The sequence below is a fragment of the Nycticebus coucang genome, chromosome 5, assembly GCF_027406575.1.
Source record: "Nycticebus coucang isolate mNycCou1 chromosome 5, mNycCou1.pri, whole genome shotgun sequence".
In the NCBI taxonomy this organism is placed as follows: Eukaryota; Metazoa; Chordata; class Mammalia; order Primates; family Lorisidae; genus Nycticebus; species Nycticebus coucang.
In genome coordinates this window covers 62,512,462-62,531,497 of record NC_069784.1, presented here as the reverse complement: position 1 = coordinate 62,531,497, position 19,036 = coordinate 62,512,462, and the positions used below count along the sequence as shown (strand labels likewise).

The window sequence follows — 19,036 nt, the reverse complement described above, 5'->3', positions numbered from 1 at the left end:
TGTAATTAGACATGACAAATATGTAGATGAGTCATCTGACTTGCAGACAGGCCACGGGAGGCATGATGGTGTAAAGAAAAGAGCAGACCAATCTAGTGAGAGACCCAAGTTCCATTTCCACTTTCTAGCTGTATGACCTGCATGTGTCATTTAAATGAAGTCTCAGTTTTCTTATCTGAAAAGCCTGCTTTCTCCACCTGAAAAAAAAAGGGGCTGAAATTGCACATTAGCCACGAAGAGAAAAACTGTGCAAATCTTAGTTGTAGTCATTATTATAATTCCACCTACCTTGTTGATTTTAAACAAAATGTTCCTTGCATTACAAGGTGAAGAATATGAAAGAGTCTAAGAACGGGAACTAAAAATCCAAATGATCTCTGGACACACTGAAGTAGGACAAAAGGAAATGAGTAGGACTAAAGAAGTAGAAATTGAGTAAGTACCAGAGTCTTTGACTTTCAGAGGAAGATCAGGGAAGCTGTCTCTTCCAAAAGGGCATCAAAAAGAGAATATAAATAGATCATTCTATATAGACCAAGGTGGCAGACTGACACCTGCACCCCACATCTGCTTCCTAGATGAGTTTTATTTGGCCAAGAAAGATGCTGCTGTTGTTAATTTTTGATTTTGAGTTTCAGTACCCTTAGGCATCTAGTCTTTCTGTTAGTGCCCAGGACTCTGTAGTCTTACAGGCAATCCCTTATTCAACCTGCAGAGCCCAAAAGGCTTTTGAAGTTTTCATTTCTACTGAAGGCCAATGGCCTCTGTTGATGCCCTTGCTAGCTCCCCTCCTAACTCTTCTGTAAAGGATTCTAATGGTCACTATGTCTTCAGCCTATCTTCTCTCCATCCTCTAGGGAATAAATGGGTCTGGTAAGTACTTCAGTCTAGTAATGAACTATAGAAATGATCCCTGAAAGTATAGTCTTAGTACTTCAGTCTAAACTATAATATATAATATGTCCTTTAAGAAAAATTTCCCAGCTTCCATGTTCAGTCTCATCTTCTGCCTTATTTTCATACTTTTCAAACCTTTCTACTGGCTAAAGACATCATCCTTATTTATACTTCTGAGCCTTACTTCTGTTTTCCACAATTAGCGTGTTTTTATTCTTCAAAGCTAAGGTCAAATCTCATTCACGTGAAGCCTTTTCTAATTTTCTGCCATTATCCCAATATTCCCTTTAGGAAGAATCAGTTACTCTTCTTTTCCTGTGTTTCCTGAGTACACTACTCAATTCATTGATGACTATATCCTCCAACCACATTATAAAATCTTCAAAGTCAGGAGCTTCATCTTATTTATTCTAACATCTACCTTGGATTCTAATATGATGGTTATATTATGATTGTTACTGAATAAAATTTATGAAGGATGCATAATTTTCAGCAGATGTCCCAAAGAGTAGATAAATAAATGAAGAAGCAAGGAAGAATGCTTGTTATTTTAGGATCAATCAGCACTTTATATGGATCTTTTTGATTGAGAAGTGATAGTTTGTAAGGCACAGTCTTTTAAACATGTACCTTTGATGAAGTACACTGGGCTAGGAACAATGTCAGGTCATCCATCTACTGACATTTGCACTCTCCTTCCATACCTCAAAATGCAAAAAAATGGCAGTGAAAGCACAGGCTGAAGAGTAATTGTCTGATAAACTCCAGGTCACATCAAACTTGAGCAAACGCAACAAAGCTTGATGGACTCTACCCCAGAACACACCATCTTGGTGATGTCAACAAGCAGGACACTTAGTTTTTCCGCATTGCTTTAAAAGTGAAGCAAGCTTTTTCGCAACGGGTTTGCCGCCAGAACACAGGTGTTGTGAAAACCGCCCATATGATCCAAAATGGGGAAGGAAAAGACTCATATCAACATCGTTGTCATTGGACACGTAGATTCGGGCAAGTCCACCACTACTGGCCATCTGATCTACAAATGTGGTGGCATTGACAAGAGAACCATTGAAAAATTCGAGAAAGAGGCTGCTGAGATGAGAAAGGGCTCCTTCAAGTACGCGTGGGTCTTGGATAAACTGAAGGCTGAATGTGAGCGTGGTATCACCATTGATATCTCCCTGTGGAAATTTGAGACCAGCAAATACTATGTTACTATCATTGATGCCCCAGGACCCAGAGACTTTATCAAAAACATGATTACAGGCACATCTCAGGCTGACTGTGCTGTCCTGATAGTTGCTGCTGGTGTTGGTGAATTTGAAGCTGGTATCTCAAAGAATGGGCAGACCCGTGAGCATGCCCTTCTGGCTTACACACTAGGTGTGAAACAACTAATTGTTGGCGTTAACAAGATGGATTCCACTGAGCCGCCCTACAGCCAGAAGAGATACGAGGAAATCGTTAAAGAAGTCAGCACTTACATTAAGAAAATTGGCTACAACCCTGACACAGTAGCATTCGTGCCAATTTCTGGTTGGATTGGTGACAACATGTTGGAGCCAAGTGCAAACATGCCTTGGTTCAAGGGATGGAAAGTCACCCGGAAGGATGGCAATGCCAGTGGAACCACGCTGCTTGAAGCTCTGGATTGCATTCTGCCACCAACTTGTCCAACTGACAAGCCCTTGCGTCTGCCTCTGCAGGATGTCTACAAAATTGGTGGTATTGGTACTGTCCCTGTGGGCCGAGTGGAGACTGGTGTTCTCAAACCTGGCATGGTGGTCACCTTTGCTCCAGTTAATGTTACAACTGAAGTAAAGTCTGTTGAAATGCACCATGAAGCTTTGAGTGAAGCTCTTCCAGGAGACAACGTGGGCTTCAATGTCAAGAATGTGTCTGTCAAAGATGTTCGTCGTGGCAATGTTGCTGGTGATAGCAAAAATGACCCACCAATGGAAGCAGCTGGCTTCACTGCTCAGGTGATTATCCTGAACCATCCAGGCCAAATTAGTGCTGGCTACGCTCCTGTACTGGATTGTCACACAGCTCACATTGCCTGCAAGTTTGCTGAGCTGAAGGAAAAGATTGACCGCCGCTCTGGTAAAAAGCTGGAAGATGGCCCTAAATTCCTGAAATCCGGTGACACTGCCATCGTCGATATGGTTCCTGGCAAACCCATGTGTGTTGAGAGCTTCTCAGATTATCCTCCTCTGGATCGTTTTGCTGTTCGTGACATGAGACAGACAGTTGCTGTTGGTGTCATCAAAGCAGTGGACAAGAAAGCTGCTGGAGCTGGCAAGGTCACCAAGTCTGCCCAGAAAGCTCAGAAGGCTAAATGAATATTATCTCTAATACCTGCCACCCCAGTCTTAATCAGTGGTGGAAGAACGGTCTCAGAACTGTTTGTTTCAATTGGCCATTTAAGTTTAATAGTAAAAGACTGGTTAATGATAAGAATGCATCGTAAAACCTTCAGAAGGAAAGGAAAATGTTTTGTGGACCATTTGTTTCTTTTTGTGTGGCAGTTTTAAGTTATTAGTTTTTAAAATCAGTACTTTTTAATGGAAACAACATGACCAAAAATCTGTCACAGAATTTTAAGACCCATTAAAACAAAGTTTAATGAGAAAAAAAAAAAAGTGAAGCAAGAGTAATAGATTTTTTTTTTATTAAGTCAATAGGTTTGATTTGCAAAAGAAAGACTGAAAAAAAAAAAGAAAAGAAAAGATTTAAAGAATGGGGTTACCTAGGAGTGTTTATGAGTCCCAGGTTATGCCCACTGTGCACAAGCCCGGGCAGTATTCCTACATAACAGTGATCTATCACAAAACTAGTTCTTCAGGACATTGGAGTAGATTAGCAGATTAAGGTTAAACAAGGTTGTACAAAAATACTTCTGAGTTTTGAAATGTAAGCACGTTACATGGTGAAACAAGCGGCAGATTTGTCACATCTCTGAAACCACAAAAAATGGAAAGAACTCTACAGAATGTCTAAACTCACTAATTCAATAAATATTGCTGAGACCTTATCAGACATTGTTCCAGCTGCTGGAACTAGCTGTTGGGCTCTGTATGCATGAAATTTGCATTCTGGTGGATGGAGCTGATATTTTAGTGGCATTTTCATATTTCTTGCAATAAATCATTTTAGGAGACTAAGGAAGAGATTGAGAAATATCCTAAAGTGTAATCAAATAATATTCTAAGTAATTTGACACAACAATTAAGTTTGTTCTGGAACCACAAGAATCTTAGCACGCTGCACAGTGAACTGTATATATCTTGGACTTGTACTATTTCCTTCTGTGCTTAAAGCTGCAAAAAGCATAAGTTATAAAGCATAAGCAGGGAGCAAAGGGTGCTTCATGGTCATTGGGTTGGCTAACTTGCTTTCTCCTAGGAAAAGAGAGATGCTCTTCCACCAACAAATTGCCTATCTCTTCTGAGGGCACTCGGAGCAATGGACTTTTCTCGACTGGGCTGTGTTCTCTGAGGCTGCTGTATCAGACTGGAGTGACTCTAACCTGTGGGTTCTGGGCCATGAAAGAGTAGGGGAGAACCTTAGGATCAAGCCAAGAGGAGGCAGAGAACTAGAGGCCCCATGAGGCAGCACAGCCCATCCTGATGGGGAAACATGAATGTGCTCTAAAGCAGTGGGTTTCAAGCCTGCCAGACCCTCTTTTTATAATAAACATTTTGTAGGGTAAACCTAACCAAGGTGAGGTAAAATTTATGGATATAAATTTACTCTATATGTGCTTCTTAAAACATCAATATAATACTGTAAATAAAATACAAAACAATACCAAAGGAAAATAATTTATATAATACCTGTATCACATATAAGCTTAGGCATAGTGGTAGCATAGTCAGTTAAACACAGAATCCCTGTGAATGCACAAGTTATGTGTATATGTATAGATTAACAAAGGTATGTTTGTTTAGGGCTTAAATGCCACAATGAGCCAATTTTCCAAAGTGTTTAACTCTCAATTTACATGGTGGTTGTAAGTTTGATGCATCTTAAAACCATGACAAAAAAAAAAAAAAAAAAAAAAAACACCAAAAATCTTTGGATTTATATGTAAAATGTTGTTAGGTTCTAGGCCCAGAACAATCAGCAGGCTCTTCACCAACATGGATCTCCACCAAACATTTGCAAGTTGTATGGGACACAGGATGACTTCAGTGGTGTGGAACTGCCCTGCACACTGCACCATGTCTCATATCCTGTCCCTGTTTTCTACGGTCCAGTCATGGCTACAACAGAACACCTGGAATAGCCCTACCTGTGAGCTCTGGCCCATCACGGATTGATACTGACTCTGGTCTACTATCTTTGAGGCAGCCCACTGCTGTCCCAGAGATGGGGTCAGGTTGTTGTATCTAGCCATGTGTCTACATGAGTTGATCAAATTCATTTAAAGGGTGACATTTGAAATGCCCAAAATTTTGACTCAAAAATTCTACTTCTAGGAATTTGTTCCTTAACTCACCCAACGAATTATATGTACAAACAATGTCTAAAAGTATATACACATCACAATTAACAGCAAATTTCTCTGGGTAAAGAGTTGAGAAATGGGGGTATAGAGTTGGGACTTTGACTTAAACTTTCTATCACAAATAAGCATGTTTTACTGCTTATTAAAACAGTAATTTTGATGATTAAACTGGACTTCGGGAGCAAGATGGCAGCCGAGTAACAGCTTCCTTGCATCTGGGCACTGTGAGTCTGGGGATATAGGACTCCAGGCATCTCTGGCTGGTGGGATCTGCCTATCATCACCCCTGAGAGGATACAGGGAGTCAGCGAGAGACTTCTGGACCCCAAGAGGAGGACTAAAACAGTGGAAAACCGGCAAGTGGTCGCGTGTGTTCAATCTGTCTAAACCTGCCGCAACTTTAAGTGCAGTAGCAGCGAGACTGCAAACCAGAAAGGCCTTACCTGTGAACTGTTTTGGTGTCTTTGGACTTGGCACTCAGCTGAACTGCCTTGGGGAGAGCCTGAGCGGGAGTGCGGAGAACTTTGGCCTTTGTCTAGGGCCCCAGTCTGAGCCGCTGAGCCAGACGGAGCTAATAGTGTTTGGCTCTGGGTCACGGGCAGACATTGTGAGCGATCTGCCCAGGCAAGCTCCGCCCTCAGGGTCGCAGAGCTGGAACTGGGTGGGAGCTGGTAACCCAGCGACCAAGTAGCCTAAGGGCGGGGTCTGAGCCGCCTTGCAGCCCTAACCCTCGGGGGCAGAGGGAGACCAGTTTTGACACACAGGGTAAGTGCATAGCCACTTCAGCAGAGATTCCAGAGAAAAGCACTTCCCTGAGAAAGCTTTTGCTCAGTAAGTGAACAAGATCAAAGTGCCTTTTAAGTGGGCTGAAGACAGATTTAGGGTGTCTACCTGCTGGGGTTTGAGAAATTAGCAGCCTCCAGTCGTATCAGAACTGTGATTAACATCTCATACCCCAGAAGACCATGTGTTGCCCAGACAATATTCAATAACATATACATACTGCTTTGTTTTTGGTTGTGTTTTTATTTTTATTTTATGTTTTTTATTTTGATGGTGTGGATTGTTGTTTTGTTTTTTAAGTTCAACCTTTTCCATACAGATCCTTTTTCTTTCTCAATTTTTCTAGTTTAATAATAATTTCCCATTGCTGCCTATTTCAATAATTAGAACTTCATTTTTGTTAGTGTTTCTACCGCTATTATTTGGTTTTTCCAGCCAATTTTATCTCATAAAGTTTTCTGTTTGCTTGTTTTGGTTTGATTTATAGCATTTTTGTCTTTCCTCTCTACTTGGTGGAGGTGGGGTACGGTGTCTGATCAGGTTAGCAAAGAGCTGCTGACCTCAAGGGAACCACCCAACTGGGGACCCCCCCCCCTTAAAAAAAAACCTTTTTTTTTTAAGGTTGTATCAAAGTACCCTACTGTACACGTATATTGCTCTGTCTCCCTCTTTCTGTGCCTCTCTTCTTTTTGTCAATATTCCTTTTACCCACCCCCTCTCCTTTCTCTATTTTTCTTTTTTTTCCTGATCACTCAGTCCTCCTTTCTTTCATCCCTTTTTTGCTCCTAAACCTTCTCACCCTTCTGGTCCTGTAACCCTTAGTCCACAGGCACAAGAACTTAAAGAGCAAGAGGAAGTGAAAGGAAAATTAGGGCAAGGAAACAGATAAAAGAAATGACCCATGAGGAAGAATCAGCAGAAAACTCCAGGCAACATGAAGAACCAGTCCAGAACAACCCCGCCAAGGGACCATGAGGTAGCTACTGCAGAGGATTCCACCTGTACAGAAATGTTAGGAATGACAGAAAGGGAATTTAGAATACACATGTTGAAAACAATGAAAGAAATGATGGAAACAATGAAGGAAACTGCTAATAAAGTGGAAAACAACCAAAAGGAAATTCAAAAACAGAATCAAATCAGAAATGAACGATATGAAGAATATAAAAAGGATATAGCAGACCTGAAGGAACTGAAACAGTCAATTAGGGAACTTAAAGATGCAATGGAAAGTATCAGCAACAGTTTAGACCATGCAGAAGAAAGAATTTCAGAGGTAGAAAACAAAGTTTTTGAGATAACTCAGATAGTAAAAGAGGCAGAAAAGAAGAGAGAGAAAGCAGAACGTTCACTGTCAGAATTATGGGACTTTATGAAGCGTTCCAACATACGAGTTATAGGAATTCCAGAAGGGGAAGAAGAATGCCCCAGAGGAATGGAAGCCATACTAGAGCACATTATAAAAGAAAATTTCCCAAATATCACCAAAGATTCTGACACACTGCTTTCAGAGGGCTATCGAACCCCAGATCGCCTCAACTCTAACCGAGCTTCTCCAAGACACATTGTGATGAACCTGTCCAAAGTCAAGACAAAAGAAAAGATTCTGCAAGCTGCCAGGAGTAAGCGCCAGTTGACGTACAGGGGCAAATCCATCAGAGTGACCGCAGACTTCTCTAATGAAACTTTCCAAGCAAGAAGACAATGGTCATCTACCTTTAATCTACTCAAACAGAACAATTTCCAGCCCAGAATTCTGTACCCTGCTAAGCTAAGCTTCAAAATTGATGGAGAAATCAAATCATTTACAGATATACAAACATTGAGGAAATTCGCCACAACAAGACCAGCTCTACAGGAAATACTTCAACCTGTTCTGCACACTGACCACCACAACGGATCAGCAGCAAAGTAAGAACTCAGAAATTAAAGGACAGAACCAAACCTCCACAGTGATGCAAAAGATAAAACTAAGCAATGGACTCTCACAAAATAAGACGAAAAGAATACTACCACACTTATCAATTATCTCAATAAATGTTAAGGGCTTGAATTCCCCACTGAAGAGACATAGACTGGTTGACTGGATTAAAAAACACAAGCCATCCATTTGCTGTCTGCAAGAAACACACCTGGCTTCAAAAGACAAATTAAAGCTCGGAGTCAAGGGTTGGAAGACAATTTTTCAGGCAAATGGAATTCAGAAGAAAAGAGGAGTTGCAATCTTATTTTCAGATACATGTGGATTTAAAGCAACTAAAGTCAAAAAAGACAAAGATGGTCACTTTATATTGGTCAAGGGAAAAATACAACAAGAAGACATTTCAATTCTAAATATCTATGCACCCAATTTAAATGCTCCCAGATTCTTGAAACAGACCTTACTCAGTCTGAGCAATATGATATCTGATAATACCATAATAAAAGGGGACCTTAACACTCCTCTTACAGAGCTGGACAGATCCTCTAAACAGAAATTAAACAAGGATATAAGAGACTTAAATGAGATCCTAGAACAACTGTGCTTGATAGACGTATATAGAACACTCCATCCCAAAGATAAAGAATATACATTCTTCTCATCACCCCATGGAACATTCTCCAAAATTGATCATATCCTGGGACACAAAACAAATATCAACAGAATCAAAAGAATTGAAAGTTTACCTTGTATCTTCTCAGACCATAAGGCACTAAAGGGGGAACTCAACTCTAACAAAAATGCTCGACCCCACCCAAGGCATGGAAACTAAACAATCTTCTGTTGAATAACAGATGGGTGAAGGAAGAAATAAAACAGGAAATCATTAACTTCCTTGAGCATAACAACAATGAAGACACAAGCTACCAAAACCTGTGGGATACTGCAAAAGCAGTTTTGAGAGGAAAATTCATCGCTTTAGATGCCTACATTCGAAAAACAGAAAGAGAGCACATCAACAATCTCACAAGAGATCTTATGGAATTGGAAAAAGAACAATCTAAGCTTAAACTCAGTAGAAGAAAAGAAATATCCAAAATCAAATCAGAGATCAATGAAATTGAAAACAAAAGAATCATTCAGAAAATTAATGAAACAAGGAGTTGGTTTTTTGAGAAAATAAATAAAATAGATAAACCATTGGCCAGACTAACGAGGAATAGAAAAGTAAAATCTCTAGTAACCTCAATCAGAAATGATAAAGGGGAAATAACAACTGATCCCACAGAGATACAAGAGATCATCTCTGAATACTACCAGAAACTCTATGCCCAGAAATTTGGCAATGTGAAAGAAATGGATCAATATTTGGAATCACACCCTCTACCTAGACTTAGCCAGGAAGAAATAGAGCTCCTGAACAGACCAATTTCAAGCACTGAGATCAAAGAAACAATAAAAAAGCTTCCAACTAAAAAATGCCCTGGTCCAGATGGCTTCACTCCAAAATTCTATCAAACCTTCAAGGAAGAGCTTATTCCTGTACTGCAGAAATAATTCCAAAAAATTGAGGAAGAAGGAATCTTCCCCAACACATTCTATGAAGCAAACATCACCCTGATACCAAAACCAGGAAAAGACCCAAACAAAAAGGAGAATTTCAGACCAATCTCACTCAAGAACATAATGCAAAAATTCTCAACAAAATCCTAGCCAATAGATTACAGTTTATCATCAAAAAAGTCATTCATCACGATCAAGTAGGCTTCATCCCAGGGATGCAAGGCTGGTTTAACATACGCAAGTCTATAAACGTTATCCACCATATTAACAGAGGCAAAAATAAAGATCACATGATCCTCTCAATAGATGCAGAAAAAGCATTTGATAAAATCCAGCATCCTTTTCTAATTAGAACACTGAAGAGTATAGGCATAGGTGGCACATTTCTAAAACTGATTGAAGCTATCTATGACAAACCCACAGCCAATATTTTACTGAATGGAGTAAAACTGAAAGCTTTTCCTCTTAGAACCGGAACCAGACAAGGTTGTCCTCTGTCACCTTTACTATTCAACGTAGTGCTGGAAGTTCTAGCCAATACAATTAGGCAAGACAAGGAAATAAAGGGAATCCAAATGGGAGCAGAGGAGGTCAAACTCTCCCTCTTTGCTGATGACATGATCTTATACTTAGAGAACCCCAAAGACTCAACCACAAGACTCCTAGAAGTCATCAAAAAATACAGTAATGTTTCAGGATATAAAATCAATGTCCACAAGTCAGTAGCCTTTGTGTACACCAATAACAGTCAAGATGAGAAGCTAATTAAGGACACAACTCCCTTCACCATAGTCTCAAAGAAAATGAGACTAATTAAGCTAATTAAGGACACAACTCCCTTCACCATAGTCTCAAAGAAAATGAAATACCTAGGAATATACCTAACGAAGGAGGTGAAGGACCTCTATAAAGAAAACTATGAAATCCTCAGAAAGGAAATAGCAGAGGATATCAACAAATGGAAGAACATACCATGCTCATGGATGGGAAGAATCAACATTGTTAAAATGTCTATACTTCCCAAAGCAATCTACCTATTCAATGCCATTCCTATCAAAATACCAACATTGTACTTTCAAGATTTGGAAAAAATGATTCTGTGTTTTGTATGGAACCGGAAAAAACCCCGTATAGCTAAGGCAGTTCTCTGTAACAAAAATAAAGCTGGGGGCATCAGCATACCAGATTTTAGTCTGTACTACAAAGCCATAGTGCTCAAGACAGCATGGTACTGGCACAAAAACAGAGACATAGACACTTGGAATCGAATTGAAAACCAAGAAATGAAACTAACATTTTACAACCACTTAATCTTTGATAAACCAAACAAGAACATACCTTGGTGGAAAGACTCCCTATTCAATAAATGGTGTTGGGGGAACTGGATGTCTACATGTAAAAGACTGAAACTGGACCCACACCTTTCCCCACTCACAAAAATTGATTCAAGATGGATAAAGAACTTAAACTTAAGGCATGAAACAATAAAAATCCTCCAAGAAAGCATAGGAAAAACACTGGAAGATATTGGCCTGGGGAAAGACTTCATGAAGAAGACTGCCATGGCAATTGCAACAACAACAAAAATAAACAAATGGGACTTCATTAAACTGAAAAGCTTCTGTACAGCTAAGGAGACAATAACCAAAGCAAAGAGACAACCTACACAATGGGAAAGGATATTTGCATATTTTCAATCAGACAAAAGCTTGATAACTAGGATCTATAGAGAACTCAAATTAATCCACATGAAAAAAGCCAACAATCCCTTATATCAATGGGCAAGAGACATGAATAGAACTTTCTCTAAAGATGACAGACGAATGGCTAACAAACACATGAAAAAATGTTCATCATCTCTATATATTAGAGAAATGCAAATCAAAACAACCCTGAGATATCATCTAACCCCAGTGAGAATGGCCCACATCACAAATCTCAAAACTGCAGATGCTGGCGTGGATGTGGAGAGAAGGGAACACTTTTACACTGCTGGTGGGACTGCAAACTAGTACAAGCTTTCCGGAAGGAAGTATGGAGAAACCTCAAAGCACTCAAGCTAGACCTCCCATTTGATCCTGCAATCCCATTACTGGGCATCTACCCAGAAGGAAAGAAATCCTTTTATCATAAGGACACTTGTACTAGACTGTTTATTGCAGCTCAATTTACAATCGCCAAAATGTGGAAACAGCCTAAATGCCCACCAACCCAGGAATGGATTAACAAGCTGTGGTATATGTATACCATGGAATACTATTCAGCCATTAAAAAAAATGGAGACTTTACATCCTTCATATTAACCTGGATGGACGTGGAAGACATTATTCTTAGTAAAGCATCACAAGAGTGGAGAAGCATGAATCCTATGTACTCAATTTTGATATGAGGACAATTAATGACAATTATGGTTATGGGGGGAGGGAAAGCAGAAAGAGGGACGGAGGGAGGGGGGTGCGGCCTTGGTGTGTGTCACACATGCAACACATGATTGCAAGAGGGACTTTACCTAACAATTGCAATCAGTGTAACCTGGCTTATTGTACCCTCAATGAATCCCCAACAATAAAAAAAAAATAAATAAATAAAATAAAAAACAGTAATTTTAAAACACTGTATTTATTTAAACATAATAAGAGGCTGAAAATGAGATTATCAACTTCAGTACTGAACCCATGACTCATATACTGTGGCCACATCACTGAAAGATGTTGCCTTGATATCATATTATCTTTAAATAATTTTTCTTTCTTTTTTTTTTTTATTGAAATAGTGCCTCACTTTGTCACGTTCAGTAGGGTGCTATGGTGCCATAGTTCACTGCAACCTCAAACCCTTGGGCTCAAGGGATTCTCTTGCCTCCGCCTCCCTAGTAGCTGGGACTATAGGTGCCCGCCACAACAACCAGCAATTTTTCTTTCATTCTTTTTTTTAGCAGGCCCGGGCTGGGTTCAAACCTATCAGTGCTGGAGCAAGCGGCCAGCGCCCTAACCACTGAGCATGGGAGCCCTCTTTAAATCATTTTTCAATCAAATAAAATTAAATACCCATTCTTTGTCTCAATGTGCTCTAACTTTCAAAGATATTCCCGGACCAGTCCATTTCTCTGAGGTCTTTTAGAACAGAAATAAATTAGTCAAGGGCCTGCCCTTGCAAAGTCAGACTCTTGGGGGTACTCTGTGAAAGCTGAGCACCATTGTCACTTCACATTAGGCAAAGTGTCAGGTCACAAATTTCACATAGCACCTCAGTTTCTCATTTTTATTATTTAAAGTACACTAAGAGATATAAATATTCCTATACTTGCTCTTAGCCAAAAAGCCGAGAAGCGATAAATATTCCTGAAAAATCCTTATTTTCTCCTTTCCTCCTTTTCCCTTCCATTTATTTTTTCTTTCCTATATCTATACTCCACCCCACTCCATAGGCTCTTTATTAATCAAAAACAGCTAGTGAAGGGAGAAAGAACTGGAATAAGGGGAAAGCAAGTCTTCCTTTAGAATGTGACAGAAGACAGAAGATCTTAGAGTTCTGGAGCACGGCCCTAATGTCAGAATTCTCCTCATACTGGAAAATAATAGAAAGCTCAGAACTAAAGATTTGTTTAAATGACATTTACCAATGGTTCATCCTCTCCATGTATGCCCATTAATAACTTTAACACTACAAAATTACCATCACATAATTTTTGTTCCTAGAGTGCTGTGATAAGTTGATACATGAAATTATATCTAAGAAATTATTAATAGCACCTAAGTTAAATTCTTGGTGGGATTTTTGCCCTCATAGTTTTTTTCCTGATGCCTGTGAACCACATGCAAAGCAGACATGAAGTTACTACTATTTTATTAAATGCCTACTACAGTTGAGTATATGAGTTATATTGCCTTAACACTCAGCAGTAAGTTTTGAAGAAGATGATATATATATATATTTTTTTCTTTTGTAGAGACAGAGTCTCACTTTATGGCCCTTGGTAGAGTGCCATGGCATCACACAGCTCACAGCAACCTCCAACTCCTGGGCCTAAGGAATTCTTCTTGCCTCAGCCTCCAGAGTAGCTGGGACTACAGGCGCCCACCACAACGCCCAGCTATTTTTTGATTGCAGTTCAGCAGGGGCTGGGTTTGAACCCCCCACCCTCGGTATATGGGGCTGGCGCCTAACCAACTGAGCCACAGGCACCACCCAAAGAAGATGACATTTTTAAAGGATAATAATTTTTTTTTTTTTTTTTTTTAGTTTTTGTATAAGCTTATGTCCCCTTGAGTTGAAAAAGTAACCCCAGTCTGCAGCGTTTGGCAGTTATATCACAGGTGGGTCAGCGTCTCTGTCCTTTCTGTCTGCTATGACAAAACACTACCAGACAGGATAACTTATGAATAATAAAAATGTATTGCATGCAGTTCTGGAGGCTGGGAAGTGCAAGACCAAGGTGTGATGGGGGGGGAAAGCTGTGTCCTCAAGTGGCAAAGGGGCAAGGCAGCTGCCTTCACTTTCTTTCTGAGGGCATGAATTCCATTCACCAGGGCAGAGCCCTCATGGCTTCATCACTTTCCCCAGATTCCCTTCTCTTACTTTTATCATATTGGGGGTTAAATTTGACATATGAATTTTGTTGGGGACACCAGCATTCAGACCAAAGCAATCAGTCAATCTGCCAGCTAAGAGAGGCCATCATGCCAGAACTAAAATTCTTTTCAATATACTCAATCATTCCTTACATACATCTAGTATTTTTGCTTAAGAATCTTCAACTTGGTTATTAGCACATTATATCCTCTTCTATGGGCTTTCTATCTATGCAAAATAAATGACATCAAAATCTAAGATTCACTCTATTTATTGCTCCTTTTTATGAAATAAGCAGAATAATTACATTCTATGCAACTTGATATAATAGAACTCTGTGGACCATTTAGTCAAATAAATTATTAATGTTAATAAAACCTTCATTTGAATTTTTCATGAAGCTCTTATCAATGTATTTCTACCTTTATATTAGAGACTCTCATAGACTATGTAAAGGAACTTAGATTAGTGTCATTCCCATCCCACAGAATAGAAAAATGAGGTCTAGAAATGGCAAGAGACTGCTTGGGCCATCAATGCTGGAGCTAGGGGGTAAAATCTATATTCCCAGATGTTATGCTCCCAAATATCCCCTGCATTCTGTCTAAATCAATAATTGTTCAAACAAACAAACAAAAAAAAAAAAGAAAGAAAACAATCTAATACTTTCAATTCTTTGATAAGGCCTAAGCTGTACCTATTTCTTTAACAATACTATAGACATGACAATGAACTCACAGACCAATCATACACCCCATTGGCTTTTGCCAATTCTCATTTTTATTGGCAGCTACATTTCAAGGAAAAACTAGTGAACTGCAGGACGTAGATAATGGGGACTTCTCAAGGTATCAGGATACGCAGGCCACTGTGAAAAGCAGATAGTCTACAGCATCTGTTTGGAATGGGAGAGACAGCAAAGAAGTCATAGCCGAGCCCCCAAAACCCTCAAAATGTAAGGGCTTTATTTACAAATCAGCTACCTGTCCTCTGGTTTGAGAATTAAAGAACCTTCGTTCATGCTATGGTCCTCTCCACATACTTAACACAGATGCAGCTCCAGTGTAACACAAGTCACAGGAGAAATAAAAACAGGAATCATTTATTGAGAGCCTAAGTTCCAAGCAGCAGACTGAGGTTTTATGTATTTTTTTTATTTAATCCTCATAGAACAAGTTGGATGGTCATTTCTATTTCTTTTTTAGTTTCGACCTGAAGTTAAACTACAAGCACTAGAAAGAGGGTTTACTCAAAAGGAAGGCCAAGTGACTATTTAAGAAGTATGTATCTTTTAGTACTTTTTTCCCTATCATTTGACATATTTTGACATTACAATACTGCTGTTTTATCTATTTTTAAAAAATGAACTATTAAAACATAATGTATGTAGCCTTTTAAATTATAGAGTCTGGATGACTCGTCTGTAGGAGAGTTTAATCCAGGGGGAACAAAAGCCTTATCAACCTGCTTCCTTGCTCTCTTATCTGTACTTTTTGCATATTTAATCTGTTAAACACGCTCTTCATATGGCTTAAAATGAAAAGATGAACCATCTCCTCATTACCAATCTTCTGCTTGATGATGAAAAACAAAACAAAACATATGAACAAAGGAAAAATGTCTTCCTGTCACTTCTCAGCCTGCCTTCCCTGTAACTGCTCAGCTGGGATATTGAAGATTGAGGTTTAATGAAAGAAGGTAACAGGTAAATAAAAAAAAAAAAGCCCTAATGAGCGTGTGTTTAGTTGTATGGAAAGATCACAGAGAGGCGGCAGGGCCTCTTTGTGCCTAATATCATTCAGTCAAAGAAGGTCAAAGAAGCCCTGGCCCTTCCTTCCTCGCCTATCCTTTCCCTACCCTGACAACCGGCTTCCCCCACCTATAGCAGATTTTGTGAAGTTTAATTTCTGGAGCTGGAGTGAAAAAGAACCTCACTTTCCACCTCCGACCTGTTCTCTCGCTTGCTGGCCTTGCTGGTGCATCTCAAGAGCAGACATTCAGGCCCCATGCTGCCAGGGACAGTCTCTGACAGGTCTGCAGGCTTTCTGACACTGATTCCCTTGCCTGAGAACCCGAGGTACATTCCCAGCTAGTGATGTGGAGCCACTGAAACACGAAATGCTTTGATGCTTCGAAGGAGAACCCGTAACAGCTGTTGAAACTCTAAAGCAATGCTCCGAATTGGAATGAGAATGTGCAGTCATAATATCATTCCAAAAATGTCTTTAATCAGCAAGTTCCAGCCCTCTGGTGTGAGCATCACACTGAAAATATCAAATGAAGCATGAGGGCCAAACTTGGACCAAATCCCCAAAATTCTAAAAGAAAGTGATGTTTTTGCTTCACCTGTTCCCAAACCAGGAAATCATTATTCATTGTTCCCAACAGACCACCCATTTAGGGAGTGGGAGAGAGGCGCTGTAAGTAAGGAACACAGACACCCAAGCAGTGCGGCTCCTTTAGGACCAACACTCTCTCACTGAGGCGGACCTGCTTCTCCGGAGCCCCATGGCCAGTGTAACTACTACCACTGTGGCAGGCAGAAATCAAGATCTTTTTCTGAAGTTGACATAACTATACTTTCATCGTCTATGTTTTACTGAGTGAATAAGCTAAATTACATGGAACGGCAGCAAACTGGCTCATCATAGTCCTGTTCTAATTTTGAAAACATAAAGATCTAAAAAAGCAGACAACCAAACACTGAAAAGACCAGGGAAATCTGTTAAGGGGCTGGAGGGTCTTTCCCCACAAGGTCACAGATTCAATTTGACCTAGGTTTGTGGTGACCAAGGCCAGTTAACATTTTGTGTTAAATTTATACGTGCCCTCGACATGACACTCCTAACAGGGATGCTGACAGCTCACATGTGTCACTCTGGTTCTCTCAGGACCAGACTGGATGGCAAATCACACATGGAAACTAAATCATCTCCTCCCATTTAAAGGTGATCCTTGCAAAGGGCAAACTCCAAGGCAGTCATGGGCATCTTGCCTTCATGCTATCTGCTGTTTGCCCCTCTTGCAGTTCTTCCAGTCAGGGAAAAGTACAGCAGCTCTTCGATTTGATGAGATTTTAAAGACATACAGGTATGCCCACAAGAATGGTATTTGTCAAACAATGTAATAACTCTCTCGGTTTGGACAAAGCATTTGCTTGAAGAGATAAAATGCCAGGTTACAAGTCAAATTTTGACTCCATTACTGAGCATTCTCTTTGAGCTCTAAATGGAAAGACAGTCTAATTACCAGTTTCCAGGCCCCAGTTTTCCTCCACTCTGAATGACAACAAAGTAGCAGGCCTATCCCTGCTGGAGTCACTCCTGGATTACATTTTGAATGACTGGCTCTGTCTACAGGTGACTTCCACCAATCAACAGACTTAAAGTCATTCTGATCTTAGGTTTCTGCTGGGAATTTCCTAGAATTCAGTGAAGAAATCCACCATTAATCAAAAGAGGTTTGGGATAACTCAGAGACACTAGTGATAATTAGATTGCTCCCATTTATGAAAAAGCAAAAGTTGGCCAAGATCCCATGCTGGCCACCACTGGAACATAGAGCAGTGTGTGGGAGAGGCTGCCAGGTGCACCACCTGGGGGAGGGAGGGTGTCAATGTGGTCTTCCTGAGTGACACTGAACAATTCTGCTGCCAGCTCCCAGAAAACACTTGAGGAGACCAGCTCCCCAGGTTTCTTGTGACTCAGAGATGTCCTTGCCACAGAAAGGGCTGTCTAGATTCTTTTTCTTAATTATTAGCAATCATTTGAACTGTGCTACCAGGCAGTGGAGAGACTTTGAAGGTATTTCTTGCCAAGTCTCTGGACACTTGGGAAATCAGAGTCTAGGAAGTCTCAAAGAGGGCAAAATTTTGCACATATTTTCTCCTGCCAATGGGTAGCTCCCACAGCAAGATCCCTAAAAGAAAAACACAACAGATGTTGAACCCTCTCCCCATCCCTGTAAATCTCCAGATGGAATCATCTTGCAGAGGTGGGCTCAAGATGGCTGGGAGCAGAGCCAGCGAGGGCACACGGACAACGGCACCACATCCAGCCACCTCTCCCCATCATTCGCCACCTGTCCTCAGATCTTCGCTTAAAACCTCTTCCATTTACCTGCTTAGTAGAACTTGATCATTTCCACAATGGACTCTATTTCAAATGACCACTTACCTGATGGGAAATGCCTTTCCTAGCGTTTGAAAAGGGATCTACTTTTCAAAGATTGAGCTAGCCCCCTGCAGGAAGTTTTATCTATTTGGCTTGACGTTTGTAACACGATTTACAGCCTTCCCTTCTAAAGGACCTTGAACCCAGCAGTTGGCGGCTTCCTGCCCACCTCTTTCCCTTCTTTCCTTGAGAGGCCTGCCTTCCCGGTTCTACCAATGGTCCAAACGTGGGCCGCAGACAGATGACCATTGCTGAAGGGCTGTGTGTGGGGGGCGGGAGGGGATCTTGGAAGTGTGTGAAAGAGGACCCTGCGGGATGAGGGCGGGACAGACCTTGCCCAGGTGTCATAAAATGAACGCCAAGGCGGCCACAAATAGAGGGCCAGGAAGCCAACCAAATGCCTGTAGAGGGGCCCGTGTGGCCTCCGGGTGTGACGTGGCTCCATCAGGTGGAAACCGTGCAGTCCTCTCCCGACCCCACTCACAAGAAATAAAGATGTCTAAATAACCAGGACCGCCGCCGCCACAACCCGGCCCGGACCCTGGGGGCCGCGGGAGGGGTAGCCTTCTCGGCTGGAGCCGCGGCTGGGACTTGCTTGTAGGTTCGTAATTCACCATG

At 40.7% G+C, this 19,036-nt stretch overlaps 1 protein-coding gene and 1 pseudogene across 1 annotated transcript; one reads left to right on the top strand and one right to left on the bottom strand.

Moving 5' to 3' along the window:
- Positions 1-833: 833 nt before the first annotated feature.
- Positions 834-929, bottom strand: LOC128586845 (uncharacterized; annotated as a pseudogene).
- Positions 930-1,792: 863 nt separating this feature from the next.
- On the top strand, positions 1,793-3,539 carry LOC128585696 (elongation factor 1-alpha 1-like). Its single transcript, XM_053590857.1, has one exon. The coding sequence runs from the start codon at positions 1,851-1,853 to the stop codon at positions 3,237-3,239; it is 1,389 nt and encodes a 462-aa protein (XP_053446832.1). The 5' UTR covers positions 1,793-1,850; the 3' UTR covers positions 3,240-3,539.
- The last annotated feature ends 15,497 nt before the right edge of the window (positions 3,540-19,036 follow it).